Source organism: Vulpes lagopus, chromosome 12 (genome assembly GCF_018345385.1).
Source record: "Vulpes lagopus strain Blue_001 chromosome 12, ASM1834538v1, whole genome shotgun sequence".
NCBI classification, from domain to species: domain Eukaryota; kingdom Metazoa; phylum Chordata; class Mammalia; order Carnivora; family Canidae; genus Vulpes; species Vulpes lagopus.
This window is the reverse complement of record NC_054835.1, coordinates 40,438,397-40,466,190: the sequence shown is the minus strand read 5'-3', so window position 1 is coordinate 40,466,190 and position 27,794 is coordinate 40,438,397. Positions and strand designations below refer to the sequence as shown.

At 55.1% G+C, this 27,794-nt stretch overlaps 1 protein-coding gene across 3 annotated transcripts; it reads left to right on the top strand.

Moving 5' to 3' along the window:
• The first annotated feature begins 1,818 nt into the window (after window positions 1–1,818).
• Window positions 1,819–25,857, top strand: LOC121473342 (junction plakoglobin). Of its 3 annotated transcripts, none has more exons than XM_041725568.1 (14): window positions 1,819–1,953; window positions 12,384–12,596; window positions 14,274–14,533; window positions 14,755–14,993; window positions 15,898–16,099; window positions 17,678–17,822; window positions 17,935–18,038; window positions 19,228–19,566; window positions 20,782–20,937; window positions 21,167–21,286; window positions 23,275–23,425; window positions 23,537–23,658; window positions 24,253–24,292; window positions 24,549–25,857. In XM_041725568.1, exons 2-14 carry the CDS (start codon window positions 12,392–12,394, stop codon window positions 24,698–24,700), a joined length of 2,235 nt encoding a protein of 744 aa, XP_041581502.1. In that variant the 5' UTR covers window positions 1,819–1,953; window positions 12,384–12,391; the 3' UTR covers window positions 24,701–25,857. The 3 variants fall into 3 exon arrangements, with proteins under 3 accessions (XP_041581502.1, XP_041581503.1, XP_041581501.1); XM_041725569.1 differs by having other exon boundaries at window positions 1,835–1,953; window positions 12,387–12,596; XM_041725567.1 differs by lacking the exon at window positions 1,819–1,953 and having other exon boundaries at window positions 24,549–24,714; window positions 25,035–25,857.
• The last annotated feature ends 1,937 nt before the right edge of the window (window positions 25,858–27,794 follow it).

The following is a 27,794-nucleotide window of genomic DNA, read 5'->3' as shown; positions in this document are numbered from 1 at the left end:
GCTCGATACTTGAATGTTGATGAATGAATGTCTTTAGGAAGTTCAGCATGCTGTACATCCACTGGAGCAGTCATCCATTTCATTAACCACAGAAAGGAAAGACCCTCATCTTCTTAACTTGCTTGCCTATTGGGAAGTTCTTTCTGATAACTAACCCACGACCTTCCACCAATGAGGGGGTGCTGCTGCCCCATTTCTTTTATGTTAGTGTTGCTTTCTTTTGGATCTGATGCCTGATTTTTTTTTCCACACCCACCATTACTTTCTCTATCTTTGTCCCAAATCATTGCTCTTCTGTCTCAGCCCAGAATAGTTGTTTTTGCCCTTCCCCCTACCCGTCCCCACTGCTTTGACATTTTATATCTATGCTATTATTCCACCAGGAGAACATGCGCTTGGTGGGCCTTGATAAAATTAGAAGAAAGTGGGATGCCTGAGTGGCTCAGTGGTTGAGCGTGTCTGCCTTTGGCTCAGGTCGTGATCCCGGAATCCCGGGATTGAGTCCCGCATCATAAGGAGCCTGCTTCTCCCTCTGCCTGTGTCTCTGCCTCTCTCTCGAATAAATAAATAAAATCTTAATTTTTTTTTTTAATTTTTATTTATTTATGATAGTCACAGAGAGATAGAGAGAGAGGCAGAGACACAGGCAGAGGGAGAAGCAGGCTCCATGCACCGGGAGCCTGACGTGGGATTCGATCCCGGGTCTCCAGGATCGCGCCCTGGGCCAAAGGCAGGCGCCAAACCGCTGCGCCACCCAGGGATCCCAATAAATAAAATCTTTAAAAAAAAAAAAAAAAAAGAAATTAGAAGAAAGGAGTTCTAGCGTGCCACTCTGTTGTTTTGTGACTTTTCTGAATTTCAGCTTCCTCATTGTTGTAATGAGGCTCATTTTGTTGTCCTAATCCCCCCCAGAATTGTCATGAGAATTAAAAAAAAAAAAACCCTCCATATCATTAAATTCTAACATTTAGCAGTCGTCCAAGTGATTTCTCAAGCCTTAGTTTTATTCCCACACTCCCCATGAGACAGATACAGCTAATGCACCCAATGTATAGATGAAGTGGTGAAAGATGAACAATTTATAGATGAACAGGATTAAAGGTAGGGTAACTTGCCTGAGATCAGATAGCTACTAAGCGGCAGAACCCAAACTCAGGCCTTCTGATTCTTTTTTTTTTTTTTCTTTCTTTTTTTTAGGCCTTCTGATTCTAAATCTCATGCGCATTCCGTCTTTGGGGGGGAAAAATAAATCCCAACCCAGAAAAAAAAAAAAAAAGCCTGTGAAGTGCTATACAAATATGTTATTATCCCTCTGTGGCAAGAGTGAATAAGCCCAAAGAAGCCTCACGCCTGACGCTGAGTTGGCTGGCCTGTGAAGGCGTCTGTCCTTTCCCATGGCGCCTCCTGACTCACCTGTTGGACAGGTAGGGGGAAGGGGAGAGTAAGGAGTCTCACCTGCTCAGAGCTAGGGTGGGGCAAGACACACCCCGTCCTTCCCATTGGTGCTTTCCCCAGCCTTGCTGACAATCCCTTGCCCAATCGGGAGGAAGTAACCTTCTGTCTGCCAATAGGTGCGGAGGGAGGCTGGAACCTCAAGCTGGAGGCCGTCCGCGGAGCCGACTAGCAGTCCCCGGGGCCAATGGCCAGCGGAAAAACAGAGGCTGCGGGGGAGGAGGCCTGGGCGCGAGGCCCCGCCCCCCGACGGGGCCGTCGGGAGAGGCAGCCAGTGAGCCCTCATCAGCGGGTGGGCGTCTCCCTCGGGGGCGGGGCTTCGAGGGGGCGAGAGGCGTGGCTTGGCTGTCAGGTCCCTTCGCCTTTTGTTCGGTTACGGAGTTGCTGCCTTGGCCAGAGTCCGGAGCAGCCGCCGCCCGAGCGCGCCGAGCCCACCCGCTGCCCGCGCCGGCCCCCAGCCCGGCGCGCCCCCTGCCTAGCCCGGCCAGGCTCCACACGCAGGTGCGCACCAGCGGGGCAGGGGCGGCGGGGCGAGGGAGGGGCGGCGGGCGGCCGAGAGGCCGGTGCCCGCGGTCTCCGGGCAGGTGAGGGCGCGAGCCAGGAAGCGCCACCGTGCACCGGCGGCAGGGGGCGCGCTGGGGCCCTTGGGCGCCGCCACTTAGGGGGCGCGCGGTTCGGGAGGAGGGCGCCGGGGGCCGAGGGCGCCGGAGACCTGCGGAGGGCGCGGAGGGACGAGGGCAGGTGTCTCTGGGGTAGCGCCTGACCCGCGGCCCGTGGGGTGAGCTCGCCCGACGCCGCGTGCCCGACTCGCGCCCTGACTCCTGCGAGGGAGACTTTGCCCTGCTCGTCTGCGTCCCAAGGCTTACTCCGTAGTCAGGAATGTACAGTTCGGGAAACTTGCTGCCGCTGGTGTCTTTGGGGCCACCCTCACCCCACCTCACGCGTCATCCTCGCTTTCCCTCCCTCTCTACTCCCCCAGGCTTGGGTGGGGCCCTATTGTCTGCGCCCGGCTTGCCCAGCCTTGGGGGCCGGGCGCACATTTTCCCAGCGACGCAGGCCCCACCTGCGGAGCAGGTGAGCGCCCGGAGAGTCCCGAGGCCCAGCCCTCCGCTCCTCGGCCTCGTCGGTGCTGTACCTGCGGCGCCTCGGTCCGGCCCGGTGGGTGTCGGGCCAGGGCCCAGCCCCCAGAGGTGGGATGGGATGGGATGACAGCGGGACTGGCGCAGGGCCCGGCTCCGCGCGCAGCTGGTGTCTGGCCCCCGTGGCTCGGGCTGGGGTCCGGGCGGAGGGGTCGAGCCTAGTTGGAGAATTCACTGGCCCTGCTTCCAGGGAACAGGACTGCTCTTCTTCTCTAACCTCGAAAAAAATCACCCCAAACAAACTTTCTAGCTGGAAGTATTCACGGCAGCTTTCTCCGCGGGTTTCCTGCCTCTTTGCTCAAGGGCTTTCCCCCAGGCTTAGGGGGTGCGTCTTGGGGCAGAGCCCCCTCCCCCAGCCGGCCTGGGTGAACCTGGGCCAGTGCCTGCTCTCTGACCCCACCTCCATCCTGTTTGCTGGGCCCCTAGGGCCCGAGGTGGGGGCAGGGGTGGGGGTGGGCCAAAGGGGAAGCAGCTTCTTCCTTCTCTTCCTGCCTCCGGGGACCACCACACCCCCTCGCTTGAGGCCTAGCGCCAGTGCCTCTCTCCCAAGCTTTGCCCCCTCCCCAGGAATGGGGGTGGGGCAGGGCCAGGCCAAACTGACGAGGGTGGGGAGGGGGGAGCGATTGTTCTGGCCTTTTTTTCCCTTACCCCATCCCCCACGTCATATAGCTGGCTGGTCTTTGAGTCTGAAGAGTGTGGAGCTTGGGGTTTGGTTTCCATTTGATTTCTGGATTTTTAAGTTGCATTCCTTCTAGAGGCTTCTGCAGGCAGTCCCCCAGCCACCCCTTCCTAAGGTTGCTGGGTGGGGAGAGTGGGACAGGCTGTAGGGGGGAAGGTTTCAGGAGAGCTGCATGAGGGCCCCTTTCACCCCAATCTACTGAGAGCCCCTTCCCAGGGCAGAGTTGGAGATCACCAGGCTTTCAGCCCTCCTTTTCAAAAATAGGAGGTGTGGTCTCTCTGCAGGGATTTGGATGCCAGCCTCCTTGAGGAGCAGAGGGGAAATAGAAGAATCAGGCTTTCCCTCAGTCTTGGGGTGAAGGGAGTTTTGGAGGGAATCAGAACATTATTGGGCCTGACTCAGTTGGGAAGACCCTACCACCTCTTTCATGGTTGTAGTTGGGGGAGTGAGGAGGGGTCAGACCCATCTTCATGGAACGCCCTGGGTTAGGGGAGGCTGAGGAGGGAACCCCATTCTTCTGCTCTAGTGGGTCTTGTTCCTCCGGGGAGGCAAAAGGTCATGGAATTTGGGCAAAAATAACCTGTTTTCCTTCTTCTGTGTGCCAAAGTGGAGGAGGGGAAGGCATTGTAATTACATTGGTCAAATGATTAGTTTAGCTAATCTGGTTTGTGGCTGTGATCAAAAGATAATACTGAGGAAGTATCACTAGGAGGTGCCTGGTGGAAACTGGTGGTTCACCGGGAAGGGAGGTAGTGGGGGAGGGGGGAAAAGGTAGGATCCAGTGAGTCATTTCTTGTTAGATCAAGCCCCAGCTTGGGTGACAGGAGCCCTCCACCCTGCCCTCACCCCCATTCCCTCTGAACCTCTGTTTGGGGTGCCAGGGTGGAAGCTTTGAGAACATGTAGGAAGGATTCCTTCCTGGAGGCTTGTGGGGCAGGTTCTGATGAGGGGTTGGGGAGAGGAGCCCCTTGAGAGTGATGGGGTGACTGTCAGTGGAAGGGCTGTTGGAGAGATATTACGGTAGGGCAGTTCTGGGTTTGAATCCCTGCCACTCATTACCTGTGTGGCCTTAGTCAGGTCCCTTCATCTCTCTGAGCCTCAGTGATCTCTACAAAATGGGAGTAATACCCATAACCCAATAAGTATTTGATAAATGGTGACTAAAAAAGCAAGGGAGGACTTTACAGATACTAAGCACTTTCATGGAGTGTTCTCACTTAATCCTTATGACTGTCCCTAGAGGCAGCTTATCATTACCCTGTCCAGCAGATGGGGAAATTGAAACTCAGGGAAGTTAAGTAACTTGTCCAAGGTTGCACAGTGAGACCCAAGAAGGGCCAAGACTAGCCTTTGGGTCCTCTGGTTCCAAGCCTGGATCCCATTCTGCTGTACCGTGTATCACCCCACTACAGCTCTGGGAAGAATCTGCCACTGTTCTTTGAGAGCCTCTGTTTGGGAATCTGGGGAGAAGAGAATTCTAAATGACCAAGGAAGGTATGTGTGGGTGGTGAAGGTGGGGGCAGGTTGGTCAGGAGGGGGTGACTCATGTCCTAGCCTCCAGCCCTCTGAAACCTCCGTGGCTTGGTTTTTAGTTCCTGGGGGAGGGGGACATCTCCCCAAGGCCAGAGGCTGTGGACATGTGTGGAGGAGGCTGGTGGGGGAGAGGAGGGCAGGGGTCAAACTTGCTGCTGCCTCCTGGCCTACATTGGGCCAGACCCTGGGCTGTTCTGGGCTTGTCCCTGTATAGGAAATGGGGCTTCCTGCTTTGCTGGGGACTGGGGCTGTGCCAAGATGAAGGGGGGCCTGGTCTCTGGGGAGGAGACGGAAACGAGAGTCAGATTTAGGACTGGGCCACTGTTCTTCAGGATTGTGTGTGCCTGGCTGCTCTGGGGCCTCAAGCTGGCTGTCCTCTGCTTGGGAGCCCGGGACCCTAGGACCCGGAAGGGCCTTTCTGGTGATGGGTGTGGGGTCAGCCAGGGCCTTGGTCCCTCAGGGAGGGGCTGGTGTCACTGTCTCTGGCAGCTGGGCACCTGACACCAGAATGGGCCTGGGAAATGGGGCCTCTCTGTTTGTGGGTGTAGCCTGGGCACTGCCTGTCAGCACTGGGCTTCTGAATCCCTTGAGGTCAAGAGGAGGATACCGCCCCCCCCTCCCAGGGTTATTGATCCTGGAGAAGAGAAGCCTGAGGGGACTTGATGCGACAGAGAATGAAAGAGAATGATCTGATGCTGTAGAGAGGGTTCTGGGCTTGCGGTTTTCTATCATCCCTGAGGACACAAGAGCCATCGGGACTGATGCTCTTAGGGAAGGAATGGAGGCTAGACAGGAGGAAGGACTTCCTGTCTGTTAGAGATGAGATCTTGCATTGCTGAATAAGAGGGAGAGATGGAAGGTCAGAGGTGACTCTTCTCTGAAGAGGAGGAAGCAGGGCTCTGTGGGAGCTGGACAAGGGCCATCATGCCCAGGAGAGAGGACAGGAAGGAGTCAGTGCCTTTGATGCCAGTCTGAGGTCTGTGGGGGGGGGGTCCCTGGGGAAACTCACAGTCTTGTGTCTGTTGGGAGACAGACAGACCTGGTGGTAAGAGGGACAGGTATCCATGAGCCGGCTTGCCCAGTGACCCCTGTGAAGAGGAAGAGAGGTGTGGCTGGGGCAGGTCCCCCAGGCCTCTCCCCTGGGGCATGGTTAAATCTAGTGGAGGTCTGGGGGCATGGACTGCCCCAATTTCTAGCAACTTCCTTGGCCAGGCCTGAAGAGAAAGCTCTTTGCTCGGCCTCCTGGCACCTCAGCCTTTGGGATCCCTCAGGACAAGAAGTTCTGCTCCCTGTGACCTGCAGAGTGTGGGTTAACAGGCCTGCTTTCCTTCTCACTGTAGGGACAGGGACTGAGTGGCAGAGACCCAAAGAGTTGGGAAGGGGCTGGGCGATCAGTATGCTTCTTGTTTGGGGCTGAGGGAGAGGCTGGACTGTGTGAGTCCTCCAACCTCTTGATTGAAAAAGTAGTATCTTTTCAAAGATTGGAAAGTTTAGAAAAGTTTACAAGAGAAGAAAAAAAAGTCACCCATTATCTCGCTCCATAATCCCACCACTAACATTTCTTCCCCTTCTCTTTTTCTTAGCATTATCTTGTTTCTTAGCCTCCGTCTCAATGATCTCATGCTCTGTATACAATGACAAATTTTAGGGACGCCTGGGTGGCTCAGTGGTTGAGCATCTGCCTTCAGCTCAGGTCATGACCCTGGGGTCCAGTGATGGAGTCCCACATCGGGCTCCCTGCAGGGAACCTGCTTCTCCCTCTGCCTATGTCTCTGCCTCTGTCTCTCTGTGTTTCTCATGAATGAATAAATAAAAATCTTAAAAAACAAAAACAAATTTTAACCAAATCTTTATCCACATCCTAGTTTTCTCCAGCAAATGCAGAACAGGGAAGTCATGGTCGGTTTTTCCTTGTACTTCCAGGAGGGGGTCAGGCAATCCTGCAGAATGAAACCCTGGGGACCACCCCCTAAGGAGAGGATACCAGCTGTACCCCCCAACCCCCCCTCCAGGGGCCCTTGTGTGTGATGTGACACTGACCCAGGTCAAGCCTTTGTTGTTTCCTGAGGCTGGATGAAGTGTTTTTCCATTCCCAGGAGCCCTGGTTTGGGGTGATCCACTGGTTTGGGGTTTTGCCCACAGAGTGTCAGCAGCAGAGACGGGAGCTCCAGCTGGAGCCCTCTCCAGGGGAGCCCGGAGGTTCTCAGGGTCGAGCCACCTGGCCCTGCATTTCCCTTCCTCCAAGTCCCCTTCATTTTCCCACCCTGGTTTGTTTGCTTTGGGAGGGAGCCCAGAAGGAAGAAAACAAACAGCAGCTGGGACGGCCTGACCTGAGCCTCCTCTACCCCCAGCCAGTCCTGGGCAGCAGCTTGGGCTGCCCTCCAGACCGGAAGCGAGGGTTTTCCTCTGGAAGCATCCAGGAGGATGGGCTCCTCTGTCTACTCCTGTCCCCAGGGCCCTGGCCATACATTGTGCCCACTTTAGTCTCTGCCTGCTTGGAATGATTATTCTTTTTTTTTTTTTTTTTTAAGATTTTATTTATTTATTCATGAGAGACGCACAGAGAGAGAGGCTCTCAGGCAGAGGGAGAAGCAGGCTCCAGGATCACATCCTGGGCTGAAGGCAACGCTAAACCGCTGAGCCACCCCGGGCTGCCCGGGAATGACCATTCTGAATGGAGAGATTACAGTACCTGTCAAGGGACCTCTAGTCTGTGGGTTGTTTCCTCCTGGAAGCCACACCAGTCTGAGGGGGGAGGCCTAGCTGGGAAGCCCCAGCCTGTTGGGGGAGACAAGGCTCTCAAAGGAAGCTGTCACATCTGTCTCTACTTTTCTAGGGTCTGTTTCTGTCTGTTCTTGGGAGCGCTGGCCAAATCTCTGCTGGAGTCAGAGACAGTGGGGAAGGGTGGGGGCTGGTGGCCCTGCTCAGCCCAGCCTCTCTCCTGGGACTGCTATGTGGGGAATGTCCAGGCCTACTGGCCTGGCCAGCCCTGGCTGCAGGAAGCAGCACATGTCACTGGGGAAAGGCAAGGCAGTGGTCAGTGGGCAGAGCAGTGTCTTCCCTCCTGGACCAGGCACAACTCCCCAGTCACACCTCACCCCACTCCAGGGGCTCTGGCCTAGGGCTGGGAGGTAGACATCCTCCCTGGTCCTGGGTCCCAAAAAAGGAAGGCTTGGCCGCTGGCCACCTTGCTGAGCCTGACTCTGCTGGCTCCTCCTCTGCCATATTTCTTTGCTTTGCTAAAAGATAAAAGCTCGCCTGGGCCTTTACTGCCCACAGAGGGCTTCCACGGTCACGGCTGTGTTAGATCCACAATCCACACATGGTCTGAAGAAAGGAGTGGCTTGATTATCTCTACCTTGCAGATGAGGAATATGAGGCTCAGGGAAGTCGAGTGACTTGCCCAAGGGCACGCAGCCAGTGAGTGAGGATGGATGGATCGCTCCCCCCGACTCCCATGCTCTCCGGCCTTGCCCGCAGCCCCCTTCCTCTGCGCCCGTGATCTGCTGGTCTCTGGCCCAAGGAATTGCTGGAGAACCCTGCCTGTTCTCCTAGCTCTCCCATGCGGTGTGTCTAAGTCTGCTTCCAGCTGGCCTCTTCGGTGGCCCATTCCTGTCCTCATTCCCAGGCGTTTTATTGACACTTGGCACCCTGCCGCCCAGCCCAGATGTGCCCAGCACTGGTGGGGCAGGGGCCTGAGGTAGGTCTGGTGGCAGGGTTTTTTTTTTGTTGTTGTTGTTTATTTAGGTATTTATTTATTTATTTATTTAAAAGATTTTATTTATTTATTCATGAGAGAGAGAGAGGCAGAGACAAGGCAGAGGGAGAAGCAGGCCCCATGCAAGGAGCTCGACGCAGGACTCATCCCGGGACTCCAGGATCGTGCCCTGGGCCAAAGGCAGGTGCCAAACCGCTGAGCCACCCAGGGATCCCCCTTATTTAGGTTTTTAAAAATATTTTATTTTTAAGCAATTGCTATACCCAGTGTGGGACTCGAACCCACAACCCCAAGATCAAGAGTCGCCTGCTTCTCCGACTGAGCTAGCCAGGAACCCCAGTGGCAGTTAATTTTAGCGTCTCGGCTGGACCACGCTGTGCCGGGACCGTCTTGGACTTAGGATGCCCAGTGGCAGACTGCTGGGGAGGAAGCAGGAATGAAGGGCAGGGTCTGTCCAGAACTTGCCTGCACATTCCTACCTTGGCGCTCCTTCTCCAGGGCCCAGGCTTCTCTTCCTGTCCCCTGTACTGTCCCCACCCTACCCTGTGATCTCCGAGCTGGCTTCGGCCTCCTGTGTTCCAGCAGTAGAGCATGCTGTGAAACAAAGGCCCCCCATGCAACTCAGAAAGCTGCCCGGTGTCTGGCTCTGCCCGGCTCTGGCCGGAGCGTGTGGGCAGGGCCCGCGCCTGTCTCGCCCACTTCCACCCTGGCTCTGTCCAGGGGCATTGTGGCAGTCCCGCTCCGGGTGCAGGGTGGAGAGGGGTGAGACCAAGCTGGGTGCGGCCCCCTCCGCCCTGGGAAGTGCCAAAACAGCACTTTTCTTTCTTGGTGAGAGAGAATTGCCCTGGTTCTCCTGGGAGCCAGTGAGGAGAAAGGTGGGGTGGCCTGACAGTCCTTCCTGAGGTCTGACTCCTCACCTTCCTGCTGCAGGAGGAGCTCACCCTAGGATCCTTTCCTTGAGAAGAGTTCTAGTGTGTGTCCTCTCTGCACTGTTTGCTGACTCTCCCGTGGCCCACCTTCAGCCTTCTCTTGTCTGTCTTGGGAAGGCTGAGATCTCAACGCTCCTCTGAGATCAGCTGGGCCACGCTTTCTATGGATGAAGCACAGAGGGCAAGTAATTGCCTAAGGACACCAGTCAGCCTGGGTCTCTGTGGCTGGGACCAGGACCAAAGGCCTGGGACTCCTGAGTTCACAGCCAGGGCTCTCTGGCTCCAACTGTGAGCACCCTTGGCCTCCCCAGCCTCTTCGCCTGCTGGCAAGGGGCTCAGCTCTACCCATGCTCTGGCCAGCCCCTGTCGTACACCAGTGTCTGGCCCTCTCTCCTTGCAGGGCGTCCCCCGTTAGGAGCCAGGGGAGCAGCCTTGTTTAGTGGGCTGGAGGCTGGTGTGCAGAGAGGCAGAGCCCGGATCCCAGCAGAATGCTGCCCTGTTCTTAGGGTGGTGCCTCAGTCTCCTCAACTGGAAACTGGGACTGGTAAAATGCCCCACCAGGCTGGAGATTCATTTGACTGTAAAAGCAGCCGAGTGTCCCCTCCCCCATGGATCTTTTGACCTCCTGGTGGCCTCTGTCTTGCTCTGGGCAGCCGCCAGCCGTTAGCTTCTCTTGGCTCCAGGCCTGGGCTGGGGGGTGGTAGTGAGGGGCCTCCACCCCCACCACCCCCCTCCCTGGCTGGGAAAATGCTCCTCCTGTGGCCAGCCTTGACCTCGGGGGTCCCTGTGGATGGGGGCTGGTGGGGAGTGGGGGGGGTTGATCCTGAGGTTCAGGGTGAGGCCTGTGCCCCTCTGGCTGAGAAGCCCCAGGGGGAATGGTCTCTGCTCTGGGTAGGATGCTGGGGGAGGGGGGCTCTTCCTGGCTCAGGTGGGGTGTTCTTACTGAGCAGGGCTGGAGATTTCCAGTTTGTCCTGAACAGATCTCAGTGCCCAGATGCCTGCTCAGCCCTCTGCCTGGCATAGTGACATTACAGGGTTAATCCTGATAGAGTTTTACCTTCCTTCTGCAGCACTGGGCCGCCCAAGGCCTCCTCCCCAGGGCTTTCTCCTCCCCAGGGGCTGCTCCGTGACAAGCTTCCTCCTCCAAAGTTCTCTGTTCTTTCTCTCTCCCACCAGGGAAGGCAGGAGCACGCTGGGCAGTGCGTGGTTAGGGCGGGGGCCGGGGGCTCCTCCTGAAATAGCCGCACTTGGCCAGTGCCTGGGAAGCAGCTGGGTGCATCTGGTGGCACGGAGCCTGCTGTCTGGTGTCCTGGGCCTGCTTCTGTTTATCAGCTCGAAACTCTGAGTCACTTGGGGTGAAGGGAGGAGAGGAAGGAGGCAGCCGGGAGCTGGTCTGGCTCCTGCCTCTGCCTGTTCCAGGTGTGCTCATAGGCCGGGAAGGAGCCCGTGTCACCATAAAAGGCAGGAAGGCCTGAGGATCATTCATCCTCCTCCTTGAGGGTGACCCTGGGAAGACATACCTTAGGGTATGTCTTCATACCTTTAGGGTAGATCTTTGTTCCTGGGGTGGGCCAGGCTGAACCAGCTGAACCTGGGCCCCCATCACCATGGGACAATAGGTCTGAGGTGCTGAGTACTGCCCGCCTTCATGGGTGGACCAGCCTACAGTCTGCATGTGCCAAGGCCTCAGACTGGGGTGTCACCCACACCTGTGCCTGGTCCCAGCTCTGCCACCTTACCTGGTGGAGCCTCAGTTCCCCTGTCCATAAACGGGGGGAGCAGAGGATCTGCATTAAAACCTGCTTGCGCAGATGACAGCCTTATTGAAAGCTCTGCACCCGGCGGGCCCTCACCCGAGCACAGCCCCCCTTGCCTCTCCTCCCAGGGGTGGGACTCAGGGGTCAGGTCCCGAGACAGGGAAGCCAAACAGACCGAGCGAGAGTCCACCACCCTGGTACACAGTATGGCCCAGCAATTCATGCACCTCAAGTGCCCCCACGTCTCTGCAGAGAGATGGAGGGGTGCCTGAATAGCAGCAACCCCTCCTGAAGCCTGCCTCACCCCTTATCTTAGCCTGGGTTCTACAAAGACAGGAAGTGGGAACCCCCCACTGAGGGAGAGGCACCGCTGATAGGTGGCCGGCCACCAACACCCAGCACCCACTGTGTACCTGGCACCTGGCTGGGTCCTTTACAAATCTGGCCTTCATAACAACCTGCGGGGGTGGGGGTGGGGTGGTGTTACCCACATTTTGCAAATGAGGGTTTGGGTCTGCGGAGAAGTGAATTGGTCCAGTCATATGTGGCTGATATTTGGAACTGGTCGATGGGGCTCAGAACTTCAGAAAAGGCTTCTAAGACCTGGGGTGCCGGAGAGACAGGGATCTTAGAGCTTGGGCCTGTGGGGTCACTTGTGATCCTGCCCCATCTTCAGGAAAGATCCTTGAGATCCTGGAGTCTCCAAGGGAGCCTCTGACTGCTCCCAGCAGCCTCCGGGGCTCTCCAGAGAAACCCGTCTGACTGCTTCCCTGCCCCACCCAGTTTCCTGTCCGATGCTTGGGGTGTAGCTGCCTCACCATAGACTTTCCCAGAGAGCCCTAGTGCATGGGGTGGGGTGTCTGTGGGACCCCAGAACCTGCTGGAGGCCCTGGGTACCTTTTGCTGTGAGAGTGTGGGCCTGGGGAGAGCAAGATGAGCAAGCCCAGGGCTCGGTTGGGGCATCTGGCTCTTTACTGCCCCATGCCCCCTGGGGTGTGCTCCATCCGGGGCTGGAGGTAAGTGATCTAAGCCCTGGACTCACCCTAGGGTATCCCACCCCACAGTGGGGATTCCCTCCCTGGGCCTGGGAATGGGCTGAAGCTGGGGGCTGGGCCAGATGATGATGGGCTGCCTCACTGGAGCCAGCTGATTTCCTGCCTTCCTTTGTGTCCCCAGCAGCCATCATGGAAGTGATGAACCTGATTGAACAACCCATCAAAGTGACTGAGTGGCAACAGACATACACATATGACTCTGGCATTCACTCAGGTGCCAACACCTGTGTGCCCTCGGTCAGCAGCAAGGGCATCATGGAAGAGGATGAGGCCTGCGGGCGCCAGTACACGCTCAAGAAGACCACCACCTATACCCAGGTGCCCCAGAGCCAAGGTCAGGAGCCCCGGGGACTCGTTCATGGAAACTATTCCATGGAAATATTTCAGCAGAAAACCAGTGTGGGGCCTGGAGGAAGGTCAGGGCAAAAGGAGGCAGACAATGGGAGCTCCTGTCTGAGGGAGGAGGCACAGCTACTTCAGGGTTGCCCCCATCTGAGAGGGCGGCAGATTCCTCTTCCTTGAACTTCTCGTATGGAGGGAGAAGCAAAGTCTGAAGGCAGGGTCCTTACCCTCGATGAGCTTACAGTGTAATGACAAGGTGTCACTGTTGCCCTCAGGAGGCCCATGGACGATCGGGGAAGATGGTCCTTTTGCTCCAGGGGCCCCAAGTTTGACGGGGAGGCAGGGCTCCTGACGGGGGTAGGAGGAGACCTACAGGTAGGTTGTGGCCAGGTGGCAGAGTGACGACCCAGTTCGGGCTCCCAGCTCTGGGCCTCCGGCAGCAGGGGATGCCTCACCAGCTAGGGCGCTGGCCTCTCTGGGGGCGAAGGGTATCCGAGCCCTAGGACTGCTGTCCACGGTGCCTCCCGGGCCCCGAACACTGAATGGGATGAGCTGTGGGAGCTGGGAAAGGTATGGGGCGGGCTGTGACAGGTGGAGGCCCTTCAGAACTCAGCCTCCGCCCGGGGCTCTCCTCCCTGACAGCAGGCAGGGAGAACCAGGCATTGTGTTGGTAGCTAAAAGTACAGCATTCCAGGTGGGAAAGCTGTGTGGGTGTCTCCTCCTTCCTGACTAATTGGAGGGTGGAACCTCTGCCTCTTTCTCCTCAGGGCATCGGGACACTTGCCAGGGCCGGGCTGCCTGGGAAGTTTGGGCACCTATTTGTGGGGCTCCTGGACCCACCCAGGGGGTGGAACCCGGAGTCTTAGCTAAGAACCCACCTCCTGCTTTCTGAAACCCACACTCCCACCTTTCCCTCTGATCTGCTGTATGATACTGGGTAGCCCTCTGAGCCTCTATTTGTTTGCCTCTATAATGGGAGAGTTGCCTCCTTTGGAGATGATGAGGATATAATTAGAATCATGAGATCTCAAAGAAAGGAGACCTGGGTTGTCTGCTGCTACCCCAACCTGATTGTTAAGGGAGGGGCATAGGGTTGGGGTTTGGGCTCTGGAGTCAGCCTGTCTGAGTTCAGACCCCAGCTTGGGCTCCTAGGAAAACAACAACAACAAAAAAAACCAAACAACTCTCTGTGCTTCAGTTTCCCCATCTGTAAAATGAAGATCGTAATACTATTTATCTTTTAGGGTTATTATGAGATTAAATGAGAAAATATAAGAAAAACGTTTAATTCACTGCTAAGCACTTTGTAAGTGGTCAAAAATTTTTAACTGTTCCCATGATAGTAATCTTCACTAACACTTTTGTAGTGATGTGTGTAGTACATCCTTTCTTTTCAGAGCAAATTACAACTATTATCTCATTTAATTCCCTATAAAAATTCCCTGTGATGGACAGAACAGGTGGTGCCTCATTTTACAGCTGACATGACTGAGGTGGTGGTGACCTCCCCCGGTTAGAGGCAGAGCCACAAGTGGTGCTGCTGGGGCTTTGGTCGGGGTGGGAGCCAGCCCAGAGAGCCCAGTCTACAAGGCCTGCCCTGCCCCCTGTGCCTCCCCACCCCCACCCATCCTGCCACTCAGTCCCTGCCCATTGACACCCCCCCATCCAGGTGACCTGGAGTACCAAATGTCCACGACGGCCAGAGCCAAGCGGGTGCGGGAGGCCATGTGTCCCGGCGTGACAGGCGAAGACAGCTCGCTGCTACTGGCCACCCAGGTGGAAGGGCAGACCACCAACCTGCAGCGGCTGGCCGAGCCGTCCCAGCTGCTCAAGTCAGCCATCGTACATCTCATCAACTACCAGGACGACGCCGAGCTGGCCACCCGGGCCCTGCCTGAACTCACCAAACTGCTCAACGATGAGGACCCGGTCCGTGGGGGGCCTGGCCAGGGTGGGGGCAGGGCAGAGAGGGGAGAGGTCAGGTGTCCGCAGGGGCCGGCCCTACCCAGGGCCCCATCAGCAGGGAGAGTCTGAGCTGGGTCCCTCTGAACTTTGTGGAGGGGGTCACTTGCCCTCCTCCCCCCATCTCACGGTGGCAGCCAGCCCGGCCCCTCTGCTCACTTTTTCCCATCCCTCCCCATCCCCCTCAGGTGGTGGTGACCAAGGCAGCCATGATTGTGAACCAGCTGTCCAAGAAAGAGGCGTCGCGGCGGGCGCTGATGGGCTCGCCCCAGCTGGTGGCAGCCGTGGTGCGTACTATGCAGAACACCAGTGACCTGGACACAGCCCGCTGCACCACCAGCATCCTGCACAACCTCTCCCACCACCGCGAGGGGCTGCTTGCCATCTTCAAGTCGGGCGGCATCCCTGCCCTGGTCCGCATGCTCAGGTACCCACCCCTACCCACTGGGGGATACCGGGGACTCCCCTCACTTGGGCTTACCCCCTCTCTTCCCTGGGCTTCCATACATCAGGTATTGAGGACCTACTGTGTGCCAGGTGCAGACCCGTGCCCAGTCCTGGTGCTCAGCTACTCACAGCCTAGCAGGCGGGATAGGCATGTGACCGGCGTGTTAGTTACTAGGATGCAGTATATGCTGGAGAGAGGTCTGCCCAGGATTGCTCAGAGCTCCGGGAAGCTGTGCACTCTAACAGCTTCCCGGGTGTTGATGGATGAGTGGGGTTTAGCCTGCGTAGATGAAGGGAAGAGTATCCCAGGCAGAGGGAACAGCAGAGACAGCCCCTTGCCCCCTGTATCGTTCCCAGCCTTGCAAGGTTCATTGGTCTTTCTCCTTCTATCCATGCCAGGCTGTGAGTTCCTTGAGGTTGGAGATACTCTGACCCCCTCACAGGACCTTTCTAGCACATGGCCTCCCATGTGGTAGTTCCTTAGTACCGACTATGCGCTCAGCCCTGGGCTAAAAGCCCAGAAGCAGGCGGAGTCATGGTCCTGGTGGGGAGAGGAGTGGTGTGTGCTATGTGATCTGTGCCTAAGAGCGGGGCTGGGCTCAAGGGACGATGAGGTTTTAGTAAAGTGCTGTTTCCTTTTTTTTTTTTTTTTTTTAAAGATTTTATTTATTTATTCATGAGAGACAGAGAGAGAGAGAGAGAGGCAGAGACACAGGCAGAGGGAGAAGCAGGCTCCATGCAGGGAGCCCGATGTGGGACTCGATCCCTAAAGTGCTGTTTCCATGGGGGTGTTAGTATGGGGAAGGCTTTCTGGGGGAGGTAGCCCTCATTTATGCCAGACCTTTGGGGCCCGACTCACATCAAGCCACTGCCCACCATCCCAGCTCCCCGGTGGAGTCGGTCCTGTTCTACGCCATCACCACGCTGCACAACCTGCTGCTGTACCAGGAGGGCGCCAAGATGGCGGTGCGCCTGGCAGATGGGCTGCAGAAGATGGTGCCCCTGCTCAACAAAAACAACCCCAAGTTCCTGGCCATCACCACCGACTGCCTGCAGCTCCTGGCTTATGGCAACCAGGAGAGCAAGGTGAGCTGTGCTGCCGCGCACCCCCCAACCACACCCCGAGGCCTTCCAGTGTATCTCCTTCTATCCAGCTGTAGCTTTGGACCACTGCCTCTTTACCCCTTTTGGTTTAAATATATGAGTATACATGGTTGTACATCTTTCATCATATAACTGAATATTCTGAGGTTGAGGAAAAGGAAAAAAGTCACTATCCTTATGCAACCACTGCTATCTCCGTGTGCTTCCTGTGGACCCGTCCTGTGGGCATGTCTGTACATGGTTGTAGTCATGGCAAATGTACAACTTTGCATCTGTTTTCTATGTATTTTTAATTTTTTTTCCTGTACCCTCAAAATCACCCTCTACGATGGCAGATAGCATTTCATTAAGTGGGGGCCCCAGACTTTATTCTTAGGGAGGGCATTTAGATTGCTCTCAATTGTCTACCTTTATAAATAAGGCTGTCATGAGCATTTTTGGACACACAGTTTTTCCCAAAGAGTGGGAAATTTTTTCATCAGTGGGGCTAAGGGTTTTTAATATTTCTGGGCTTGTACCCAGATTGCCAAATGCTTTCCAAAAGGATTGTGTTACTTACAATGTTGTTGGTGGTGTCTGTTAGTAGCTTCACCTCATCCTTGTCAGCATTGTTTATTATCCTTTTTTCTTTTATCTTTTTAAAAATTTTATTTATTTATCTGAGAGTGAGAACCAGTGAGGTGAGGGGCAGAGGAAGAAGCAGACTCTCCATTAAACAGGGACCCCAAGGTGGGGCTTGATCCCAGGACCCCAGGGTCATGACCTGAGCCGGAGACAGATGCTTAATTGACTGAGCCACCCAGACATCCTTTTAAAAATTTTGACTTTTGGGCAGCCCTGGTGGTGCAGCGGTTTAGCGCCGCCTGCAGCCCAGGGCGTGATCCTGGAGACCCTGGATCAAGTCCCACGTCAGGCTCTCTGTATGATGCCTGCTTCTCCCTCTGCCTGTGTCTCTGCCTCTCTCTCTCTCCCTCTCTGTCTCTATGAATAAATAAATAAAATCTTTAAAAAAAAATTTGGCTTTTGGGGATCCCTGGGTGGCTCAGCGGTTTAGCACCTGCCTTTGGCCCAGGGCGCGATCCTGGAGACCTGGGATCAAGTCCCACATCGGGCTCCCTGAATGGAGCCTGCTTTTCCCTCTTCCTGTGTCTCTGCCTCTCTCTCTCATTCTCTCTCTCTCTGTCTATCATAAATAAATAAAATAAATAAATCTTAAAAAAAATGTTGACTTTTTTTTTTTAAGATTTTATTTATTCATGAGAGACACAGAGAGAGAGACAGAGGCAGAGACACAGGCAGAGGGAGAAGCAGGCTCCATGCAGGGAGCCCGATGTGGGACTCGATCCTGGGTCTCCACAATCACACCCTGAGCTGAAGGGAGGTGCTTAACTGCTGAGCCACCCAGGTGTCCCAAAATTTTGGCTTTTTTAGTAGTCACAAAAGCTGTTCAGGTTTTAGCTGAAGTTTGGTAGCGACAGCTCTGTCACCCCCTCCCCTTTCCTTGTTCCTTGTCATATTTCCTGTCTATCTCACACTCATTCTCCACTGTCTCCCCCTCAGCTCATCATCTTGGCCAATGGAGGACCCCAGGCCCTTGTGCAGATCATGCGCAACTACAGCTATGAGAAGCTGCTCTGGACCACCAGCCGTGTACTCAAGGTGCTGTCTGTGTGTCCCAGCAATAAGCCTGCCATCGTGGAGGCTGGTGAGGATGGCCTGCGAGGACAGCCCTTGTGCCCAGGAAGGGTGGGGTGGGGGCCTTGTCTGGCAGCTGGGCCATGCTCCCCTGCCTTACATGCCCCCATCTCTCGCCCCAGGTGGGATGCAGGCCTTGGGCAAACACCTGACAAGCAACAGCCCCCGCCTTGTACAGAACTGTCTCTGGACCTTGCGCAACCTCTCGGATGTGGCCACCAAACAGGTGAGGGAGACCTTGGGGGCTGGGGTCCACCTCTTCAGCCACCTCATGCTCCCCTCTTGCCACAGGCAGTCTCCTGTCTGGGACTCTGACTTTAGGAGTCGTGGGAGGCCTGAGGCCTCTACATCTTGCCCCACTGTGACTAAGGCTGGAAATACCCTGAAATCCCTGAAATTCCTCATCCCTTTAGCTTAGGGCTCTAATGGCTGTTAAGGACTCAGGAAGGGGAACAGAGGAAGGGGCTGATACTCCTAAGCTGGTGTTCAGATGATACCAGGGGAGTAATTTTGACACAGACCCTGCAACAAGGAGCAGTAATGTACCAAGATTTGGCCTGAGGGCTCTGGTAGCTAAAAACACAGTTTAAGGAAAAATGGCAGTTTTAGGACAAGACTCCTGGTCCCTCCTTCCCACCTGACTACCATTCCTAGGAGGCCCCTGCCCCCCATCAATAGGCTGTTTAATGGCCCCCGGCCACATGCTGGACTCTGCTTAGGCCCTGGTGGATATTGGCTTGCTTTCCCCTTTCAACAACTAGAGGTGGAAAGGGGACCCAGTTGGTTGGGTGAAGAAACAGGGTCCCAGGGGGGTCACGTAATGGCCCTTGATCACAGCTAGTAAGTGGTAGAGGTGGGATTCGGGAGTGTTACTTCAGAGCCTGGGGTCTTTCTGTTCTACCACAAGGCCCATGTGGCTCCGCCTGGGAGAAGTGAGGCTTCCAGATCACTGATATTTCCTGGAAGTGGATTTGGTCTGGGGACCACTGAGAGGGGCAGCATGAAGGCCCAGAACGATGATGAGAAGCCAGGGAAGAGCAGTCAGCTGGGCCACTGAAACAGGTGGCCTCCTCCACGTTTCCTTCTGACCCTGCCTGGGTCTGAGGATGCAGGGGGCGGGATGGGGGTTGGAGGCAAGAGCATGAGCTTGGAGACAGGCCTGAGGTCACAGATGGCTCGCTGGCGGTGGCTCTGTGGGGAGCCCTCCGCTGCTCTGAGTGCCACTGCCCCATGGGACTGTGCCACCTTCTCACGGGGCGTCGCCAGAGGCGCCGGGGCAACGGTTCCCAGGCACGTGGGCACAGCCCGTTGGCTGTCAGCTGCGTGGCTATCTCGCTTGCCCTGGACACCTTTGGGAAGACCTCCGGGAGCAGAGAGTCTCCCTCACCCTCTGCTGCCTCCCCCACAACCCACAGGAGGGCCTGGAGAGCGTCCTGAAGATCCTGGTGAACCAGCTGAGTGTGGACGATGTCAACGTCCTCACCTGTGCCACGGGCACTCTGTCCAACCTGACGTGCAACAACAGCAAGAATAAGACGCTGGTGACCCAGAACAGCGGCGTGGAGGCTCTCATCCATGCCATCCTGCGGGCTGGCGACAAGGACGACATCACGGAGCCCGCCGTCTGCGCCCTGCGCCACCTCACCAGCCGCCACCCGGAGGCCGAGATGGCCCAGAACTCCGTGCGCCTCAACTACGGCATCCCGGCCATTGTCAAGCTTCTCAACCAGCCCAACCAGTGGCCGCTGGTCAAGGTCTCCCCTGTGGCCGTGGTGGGGGTTAGGCGGGGGGTAGGAGGTCTCGGCAGGCAGGATTTAGGTGCTAGCTGGGTACAGGCAGAGCCATGGAGCAGAGAGGCCCTGGGTCTGTAGGTGGTGGCGGGCTTGAGACGCTGCCTTCCTAACACATTCCAGGGTGATGTTGCCAGTCTGTGGGACACATTGCTTCCACTCATGCTTTGGATCTTGACCATGTGGCCATGTCTAGATACAAGGAGGCTAGCAAAGTGTCATGTGTCAGAAGGCCACATCTGCTAAATTTGAGGAGGGATCCTAACCAGATAAAAAATCAAAAAGGTTCTGGGGGGACACATTTAGCATCTGTTGGAGGGAGTTAAGGGTGTGAAGGGGTGCAGCCTTCTCCACAGGAGGCTGCCTGGGGGCAGGAGAGCCAGCTGGCAGGGCTCCCATTGATGAAGTTTTAGACAGTTTGACAGTACAGATAGGAATGACTCTCAAGTAGTTATACATTGAATTTTAAAAACCCATAGTGAGAAAAAAAGGCATGTGGTCCCTCTTTGGGATTGATCCCTACCGTAAGCTTGAGGCGGGGGGAGGGTTTCACCTAGCCACTAAGTGACAAGTGACCTTGGTAGTTCATCTACCCGTGCTCACGTCCTCATCTCGTGATTTTTGTGCCTAGCCTTCTGGCTTCTTGTTTTGCGGGTCAGAGGAGATGATAGCTTGCTTCACAAGACCCTGAGGGACCCTAGGAGGCCAGAGTGGCCCCTAGGAGATGGGTGCCCTGAGGAGGACACTTCTTCCCAGAGCTGCCTTGCTGGGGATTGATTACAATAGGAGTATCAGTAAAGCAGGAAGCTTTGAGGTCAACCATAGCAAGGACTCCCTGCTAATCAGGGTTTGGGAATTAGCCGAAAAGCAAGTAAAACTCCAGTGTATAGGGGAGGGTGGTTGTTGAGGGAAGGGACAAGGGTGAGGGTCAGGCCATGGGGCTGGTGGAATGTTCTGGAGTGGGGCATCATTTTAGCAGGGACTGTTAGCATTAGACATGAGGACCCACAGATTCTATGGAATAAGGGACATGGGCTAGGAGTGGCTCATGGTCTGGAGCATGTTTGTGTCTGGCCTGGGGGATAGAGAGATGACAAGGGAAGGAGGAGATGATGCTTAGAAATTGGGATTCTCTAGATGCCCAAGAATGTCCCTGATTATTGTCCTTTTTCTTATCAGGCAACCATCGGCCTGATCAGGAATCTGGCTCTGTGCCCAGCAAACCATGCCCCACTGCAGGAGGCAGCAGTTATTCCCCGCCTTGTCCAGTTGCTGGTCAAGGCTCACCAGGATGCCCAGCGTCATGTGGCTGCAGGCACACAGCAGCCCTACACGGTAAGTTTGCTGGTGGTGCCTTCCTTGGGGGTCAGAGGTGTCCTGCTTGGGAGTGTGTGTGTGTGTGTGTGTGTGTGTGTGTGTGTGTGTTTGTGTGTAAATGAAGAGGCAAGTTGTAATTGAATGGAACTCCGAAGACCAATGAGGTTTGGCAGATTGTCATGGTGGGGGCATTTGGGCATGTCCAAGGGCTATCAGTTGCCATGACCCAATGCCTCTTGTTGTACAGGATGGTGTGAGGATGGAGGAGATTGTGGAGGGCTGCACTGGAGCCCTGCACATCCTCGCCCGGGATCCCATGAACCGCATGGAGATCTTCCGACTCAACACTATACCCCTGTTTGTACAGGTGAGTCTGGGGCAGGTGGAGAGCAGAGGTCCCTCCAACGCCTGCACATCCCCATTACTGAAAGTGGGAGGTTGGCAGCCATGGGTTTGGTGGGTCTGGGCCAGTCATCAAGAGGTCATTGGAGGAGTTTGGAGAACAGTGACCATGCCAGGAGTGACCCCTTAGCAGATCCCTGCATGGGAATGGCTTTCCAAGCTCAAAAGCAAGGGAAGAGATCACAAATGAGAAAAATATCTCAACCACATAAACGTTAAAAATCATCTGTATGTCAGAAACAGTCTAAAAAGCAAGAAAAATTCAGTAGCAAACTGGGAAAATGTTTGCAAGTATCACAACAGACAAGAGTTTAATATCCTTCATATAAAAGAGCTCAGTAATACTAGACCCCAGTGGTTAGATGGGCAGAGGCAGAAACAATCCCAGGTCGCTCATAAACAGGCAGTGCTCAACCCCAGGAGTTTAAAGAAATGAAGCTTATGCTCCCAGTGAGATCGTCCCATTTTCTGCTATCAAACTGGCAAAGAAAAAAAAAAATGAGAATGCCCTGGGCTGGTGAAAATAAATAAATAAAAATCTTAAGGGATCCCTGGGTGGCGCAGCAGTTTAGCACCTGCCTTTGGCCCAGGGCGCGACCCTGGAGACCCGGGATCGAATCCCACATCGGGCTCCCGGTGCATGGAGCCTGCTTCTCCCTCTGCCTGTGTCTCTGGCTCTCTCTCTCTCTCTCTCTGTGTCTCTCATGAATACATAAATAAATCTTTTTTTTTTTAAGATTTTTATTTTTTATTTTTTTTAAAATTTTTATTTATTTATGATAGTCACACAGAGAGAGAGAGAGAAAGAGAGGCAGAGACAGGCAGAGGGAGAAACAGGCTCCATGCAGGGACCCCACTGCAGGACTCAATCCCGGGTCTCTAGGATCACGCCCTGGCCTGAAGGCAGACGCTTAACCGCTGAGCCACACAGGTGTCCCATGAATAAATAAAATCTTAAAAAAAAAAAAAAAGTCCATTATATCATATGGCTGAATACAGTGAGGTTGAAGAATTTTTGGCTTTTCAAATTTTTTCCCTTTAAGTACTAGAGTTCAGAGTAAGGGATTAGCATCCTTGCAACCTCCAGTTGTGACCAATGAGGGGTTTTGTTTTGTTTTGGTTTGTTGTTATTGTTTGGCTTTTTAGCACTCTCTTTTTTTCTTATCAGTATGGACTCAGATTTCTAGGTAAAGCTTTTTAATAATGTAGGAAAATGCCTTATGTTACAGTGTGAGGTAAAACAAACAAACAAACAAAACAGGAATCAAAATATCAAAATAAGGGACAGCCCAGGTGGCTCAGCAGTTTAGCACTGCCTTCAGCCCGGGCCTGACCCTGGAGTCCCGGGGTCGAGTCCCCCGTCGGGCTCCCTGCATGGAGCCTGCTTCTCCCTCTGCCTGTGTCTCGCCTTTCTCTCTCTCTCTGTGTCTCTCATGAATAAATAAATAAAATAAAATAAAAATCAAAATAGGGATGCATAGTCCTAAAACAGGACTATGATAAAAACATGATGGAAAGGGATCCCTGGGTGGCGCAGCGGTTTGGCGCCTGCCTTTGGCCCAGGGCGTGATCCTGGAGACCCGGGATCGAATCCCACGTCGGGCTCCCGGTGCATGGAGCTTGCTTCTCCCTCCACCTGTGTCTCTGCCTCTCTCTCTCTCTCTCTCTGTGACTATCATAAATAAATAAAAAAAAAAAAAAAAAAAAAAAAAAAACATGATGGAAATATGCCAGGGTATTAACAAAGGCTATATGTGGGTGGGGAATTATGGCTGGTTTTCTTTCCTATTTCTTTATTTTTCTTAGACTTTTCCACACTTTCTAGTAGGAGCTAGTGCTAAGTCCAGAAAAGGAGAGCCGAGACTAACAGGGCTGGGGGGCTAGCGGGCTGCCCATCTGCCTTACACCTTGCCCACCTGCGCCCCTTTCCCACCCCACGCACCCTCTCCCCAGCTCCTGTACTCGTCAGTGGAGAACATCCAGCGCGTGGCTGCCGGGGTGCTGTGTGAGCTGGCCCAGGACAAGGAGGCAGCTGATGCAATTGATGCTGAGGGGGCCTCAGCTCCACTCATGGAGCTACTGCACTCCCGCAACGAGGGCACCGGTGAGGGGCTGTGCTGTGGGCCAGGGGGAGACAGAGCGGGGGCTGAGTCTTGGTCCTCCAGCCAGGGTGAAGGCAGGCGCTGAATTGATTTTTCCTCTCCTCTCTGCTCAGCCACCTATGCTGCGGCTGTCCTGTTCCGCATCTCCGAGGACAAGAACCCAGATTACCGAAAACGCGTGTCTGTGGAGCTCACCAACTCCCTCTTCAAGCATGACCCAGCTGCGTGGGAGGCTGTGAGTATCCTGGGTTGGACTGCAATGTATGGTTGTGCAAGTTGCACACTGCACATGGACAGTGCCTTTGAGGGAGCTCCTCCTACCATACTGTCAACTTCAGATTTTTATTTTGTAATTGGATCATTGATGACCATTTCTAGCAGATGGCAGAGGTAGGTTAAACTATCTGTTTTTGACCTGCCAGAATGGCAATTTTATTTTGTTCATGTTATTAGAAGTGTTTGAAGCAGGGGGCGGTGCCTTTTTCTAACATGTGCAGAGGTGCTCTTTAGGCTAGTGCTGCACCGATCCTGGGTGGGGCAGCTCCCAGTACCCGTTCCCAAGTCATCTTGTGCACTGCTGTCCTCAGGGCTGCCCTAGTTTTGTGGGCATCCCTATGCGAGAACGGTGGGAACTTCAACTCTTCGGAAGTGACTGAGGAGAGGAGTCCATTGGAGCACTGTGTAACCCCATTTCATTCCTCTGTTCCTTTGAGGGGGTCTATGCTTTTCCCTCTTTGTAGAAGCATCTCTAGCTGCCCACCCCCCAGCCCAGAGCCGACATTTTGCACCCTTCTCCCCTCCTGCAATGTTTCTCTGTCTCTTTCCTTAGGCCCAGAGCATGATCCCCATCAATGAGCCCTACGCAGATGGTGAGTGTGTGCAGAGTTCCTCAGGGGCCCCTGAGAGCCTGCAGTGTGGGGTCTCTGGGGATGTGAGTGAAGGAGAGGCATTGTGTCTCCAAGGCTGCATGACCAGTGGCAGCCATGGCAGAGTCCACACCTACTCCTGTGTAGGCCCCCTGATGTGGGGGAGTGGAGAAGGGGTCAGGCCCACTGGAGATGGACTGTGAGGTCCAGCAGGGTGGTCTGCAGACCTTAGAAGGTCCTCTTCCCTTCTTTTCCCCAGACATGGACGCCACCTACCGCCCCATGTACTCGAGTGATGTGCCCCTGGACCCCCTGGACATGCACATGGACATGGACGCGGACTATCCCATCGACACTTACAGCGACGGCCTGAGGCCCCCCTACCCCACGGCGGACCATATGCTGGCCTAGCTGGCTGCACTCCAGTATGGCACCTTCCTGCTTGCAGGCTTCCCCCATGCCTGGGGCCTCTGGGCCATTGAGACATGCTTTTCTTCCCCGCTAGAACCTGCTTCTCACAAAGGCCCTGTCATCTTTCCTTTGAAACTTTGGCCCTTTTCTGGGGGAATTGAGTGTGGGGCCTTTTGCCATTGAGCTCCCCTGAGGAAGGCGGGCCTTGGCCTGCCTCACTCCCTTGTCTTGCTAGGGGCAGGTGGGTAGTGGGTGGGTGACACGGGGGTGGCACAAGCTCCTGGAGGCCATAGGCCTGCCCTGACCCCTCTGTGTATAACCCCCCCTCCCCCAGGTGCGGTTCCTCATCTGAGAGGCTCTCCATGTGGGCGATGGGGCGAGACAGGAAAGTGCCTGAGCCCAGGGGAGCAGGGCCACGACTTCTCGCTGCGACTTCTCGTCGGCCCATGCCTCCAGACGTCCTCTATAGGGTCTTTCTAGGGATGCTCCTGCTTTTCTGTCCTAGGCTGTGGGTCCAGGGCCCAACACCCCCTCCCACCTCTGTGGCCCTGGCACTAAAGCTTTAGACTCAACCACCCACTCTCTTCCCCCACCCAGTAATCACCCCCCACTCCCACCCCCACCCTGGATGGCCTGACTCCAGCAACCCGGGCCCCTCAGAGCTTTGGTTCCTTCTCTGGGCCTGATTTTCTCACTGAACTCCAACCCACCAACTGTTCTGAGTCCCTGGGGTGGCCAGAACCCAGGTTCAATGCTCAAAGTCCCAGAATCCAAAGCTTGTTTGAGAAGTTCAGGGACGGACCAGGGAGATGGGACGGAGATGAGGACACTGCTTGCTCCCCTCTCAAGGATGCTCAGCTGGCTTTGGGCCCTGCTTGGGAGCTCTGGGGACAGCTCCCTCTCACCCCATCCCACCCCATCCCACCCACACAACCGCCCTAGCTGACTCCTGAGAAGTGCTCTTGGCTGACCCCTCTGGTGTGCGGTGAGGGGCTTTCTCTTCCCCTTCCTGTTTCAAACCCTCCACCACCTCCTCACGTGGGTGTGGGGGGCTGGGGGTGGTCCCAGCAGAGAGTTTTATTATTCTCGCTTTATGTTTTTGGTTATTGGTTTTTTTTGTATAGACCAAAGCAAAGAAAATAAAACTAACACATAGATCCAGTGGAAGCTGTGAGGGCAGGTGGGATGGGGAGTTGGGGGCTCCCTTAGCAGCCTGCTGCCTCCTTGGCTGGGTCCCCCATGCGCTCATGGCCACCATGTGTGTGGCAAAGACATGGGGAGGGGAGTCAGGGAGAAAGGAGCGTTTGAGGATCTGGAATTGATTAAACTCAATACATACTTACAGGGCTCCAGCCTAGAACCTTGGAGCCTTAGGATGTAGGAGGGGGAAGAGATGCCTGTGCATGAGTTCCCCCACCAGGGACACTAAGCCTTGGTCTCTCCAAGGGGTGACCCCCCTGCTGGCCTCAGCCTCCAGCCCTGCCCCGTCTAGCCTCAATGTACATGTGGTGGATTTCTCTTGGGTGGAACAGTCCCTGTGGCCTAGGGCTTGGTGTTCATCCCCCTTTATGGTTTGGGGTGGGCCACCCCAGCCCCTGCCCATCCCTTCTGTCCCCTCAACCAGCATCCTCCTTGCTGGTTTATTGCCTCCTGATCTTTGTCCATGCAGTTCCCTCTGCCCAGGATGCTTTCACCTGCATCACTCACTAGGATCCCCCCCAGACCTCACTCCAGAAACATTCCTCCATGACCTCCCACTGCTCCCAGCCAGGCTGAGCTGCTGCCCCTTCTCTATTCCATAATGCTAGTGCGCACCGTCATTTCATCCATCCAGCTGTCGTAACTGATAGCTTACGTGATGGCTCCCCACCCATATCCTACAGCCCTGTTCCCAGGGAGGGCCCATTGCAATGTACCCGCCAAGTCTGAGGACCTATGGCCCCTGTGGGGCTGTGATGGCTTCATTTCTTCACCGGCCTGAGGTTGGGCAGTGGAGGGAGACCATGGCCTCATCCACGGAGAATCTGTGGCACTGGGATGGATGTGCTGGGGTCAGGCGCATGAGCCCAATGGAGAGGCAGGTGTGGGGTGAGGCAAGAGGTGATGAGATGCCAGATGCTAAACTGAGCACCTCTGAGGGAAGGGAAAGGACCGAATTTTCAGCATCACAAGGACTTTTAACAATGCATTTCCTCTGCACTCTGTTGGGGGTCTCTTATTCTGCTCAGGCTGCTATAACAGAATATCATAGGCTGGAGGTTAAGCAACAGCTATTTATTCCTCACACGTCTTGGGGCTAGAAGTCCAAGGTCTAGGTCCCAGCAGATTCCTCACCTGGCGAAAGCTCACTTCTTGGCCTGTAGATAGCCACCTCCTCGCTGAGTTCTTGGTGCAAGCTCAGCTTGGGGAGAGATCTCTTTCCCTCTTAGAAGGGCACTAATCCCATCATGGGGCCCCACTCTCATAGCCTCATCTAAACGTAATTACATCCCAAATGTCCCTCCTCTAAATATCACTTGGGGGCTAGGACTTCAACATATGAATTGGGGGAGACACATTCAGCCCAGGACCGGGCCCTGGCAAGATCTACTCAACTTGGGTAAATTGAGAATTCAAGGAGCAGTTCACAGAGGCATGAACAGGAGGTAGGACCAGCAAAGAAGAGGGCAGCACCCTCTGGCCCTAATTACAGTGGCCTCAGGCAAGAAGGTGGGGGAGTGCTTCTTGGGGATGGGATCCTGTGGGTGAGGCTCCCTCCTACCAATGCTCCCTGTTGGCCAAACCTAAACAAACCAGAGAATCCATCCATGTATAGTCCGTTTACATCCCACAGAAGCCCACAGCAGCGTGGAGAGATGTACAGGGGCCATGGACAGACAAGCTGCCCGACCCCAAGCTTTCCAGAAGAGGACTCGAGGTGGCTTACAAAAAAGGATTGTCCTCTCAAGTCTCCTAAGAAGCAGTGAGGACAAGGGATGGGAGGGGACAGCATTAGGCGCTGAGCTTCCTGGCAGCCTGGATAAAAAGGGAAAGCTAGTTAATGAAGTGAGTTGACGCTTCAAGTTTTCGTGTGGAAGCTAACTGAGCCTCATAA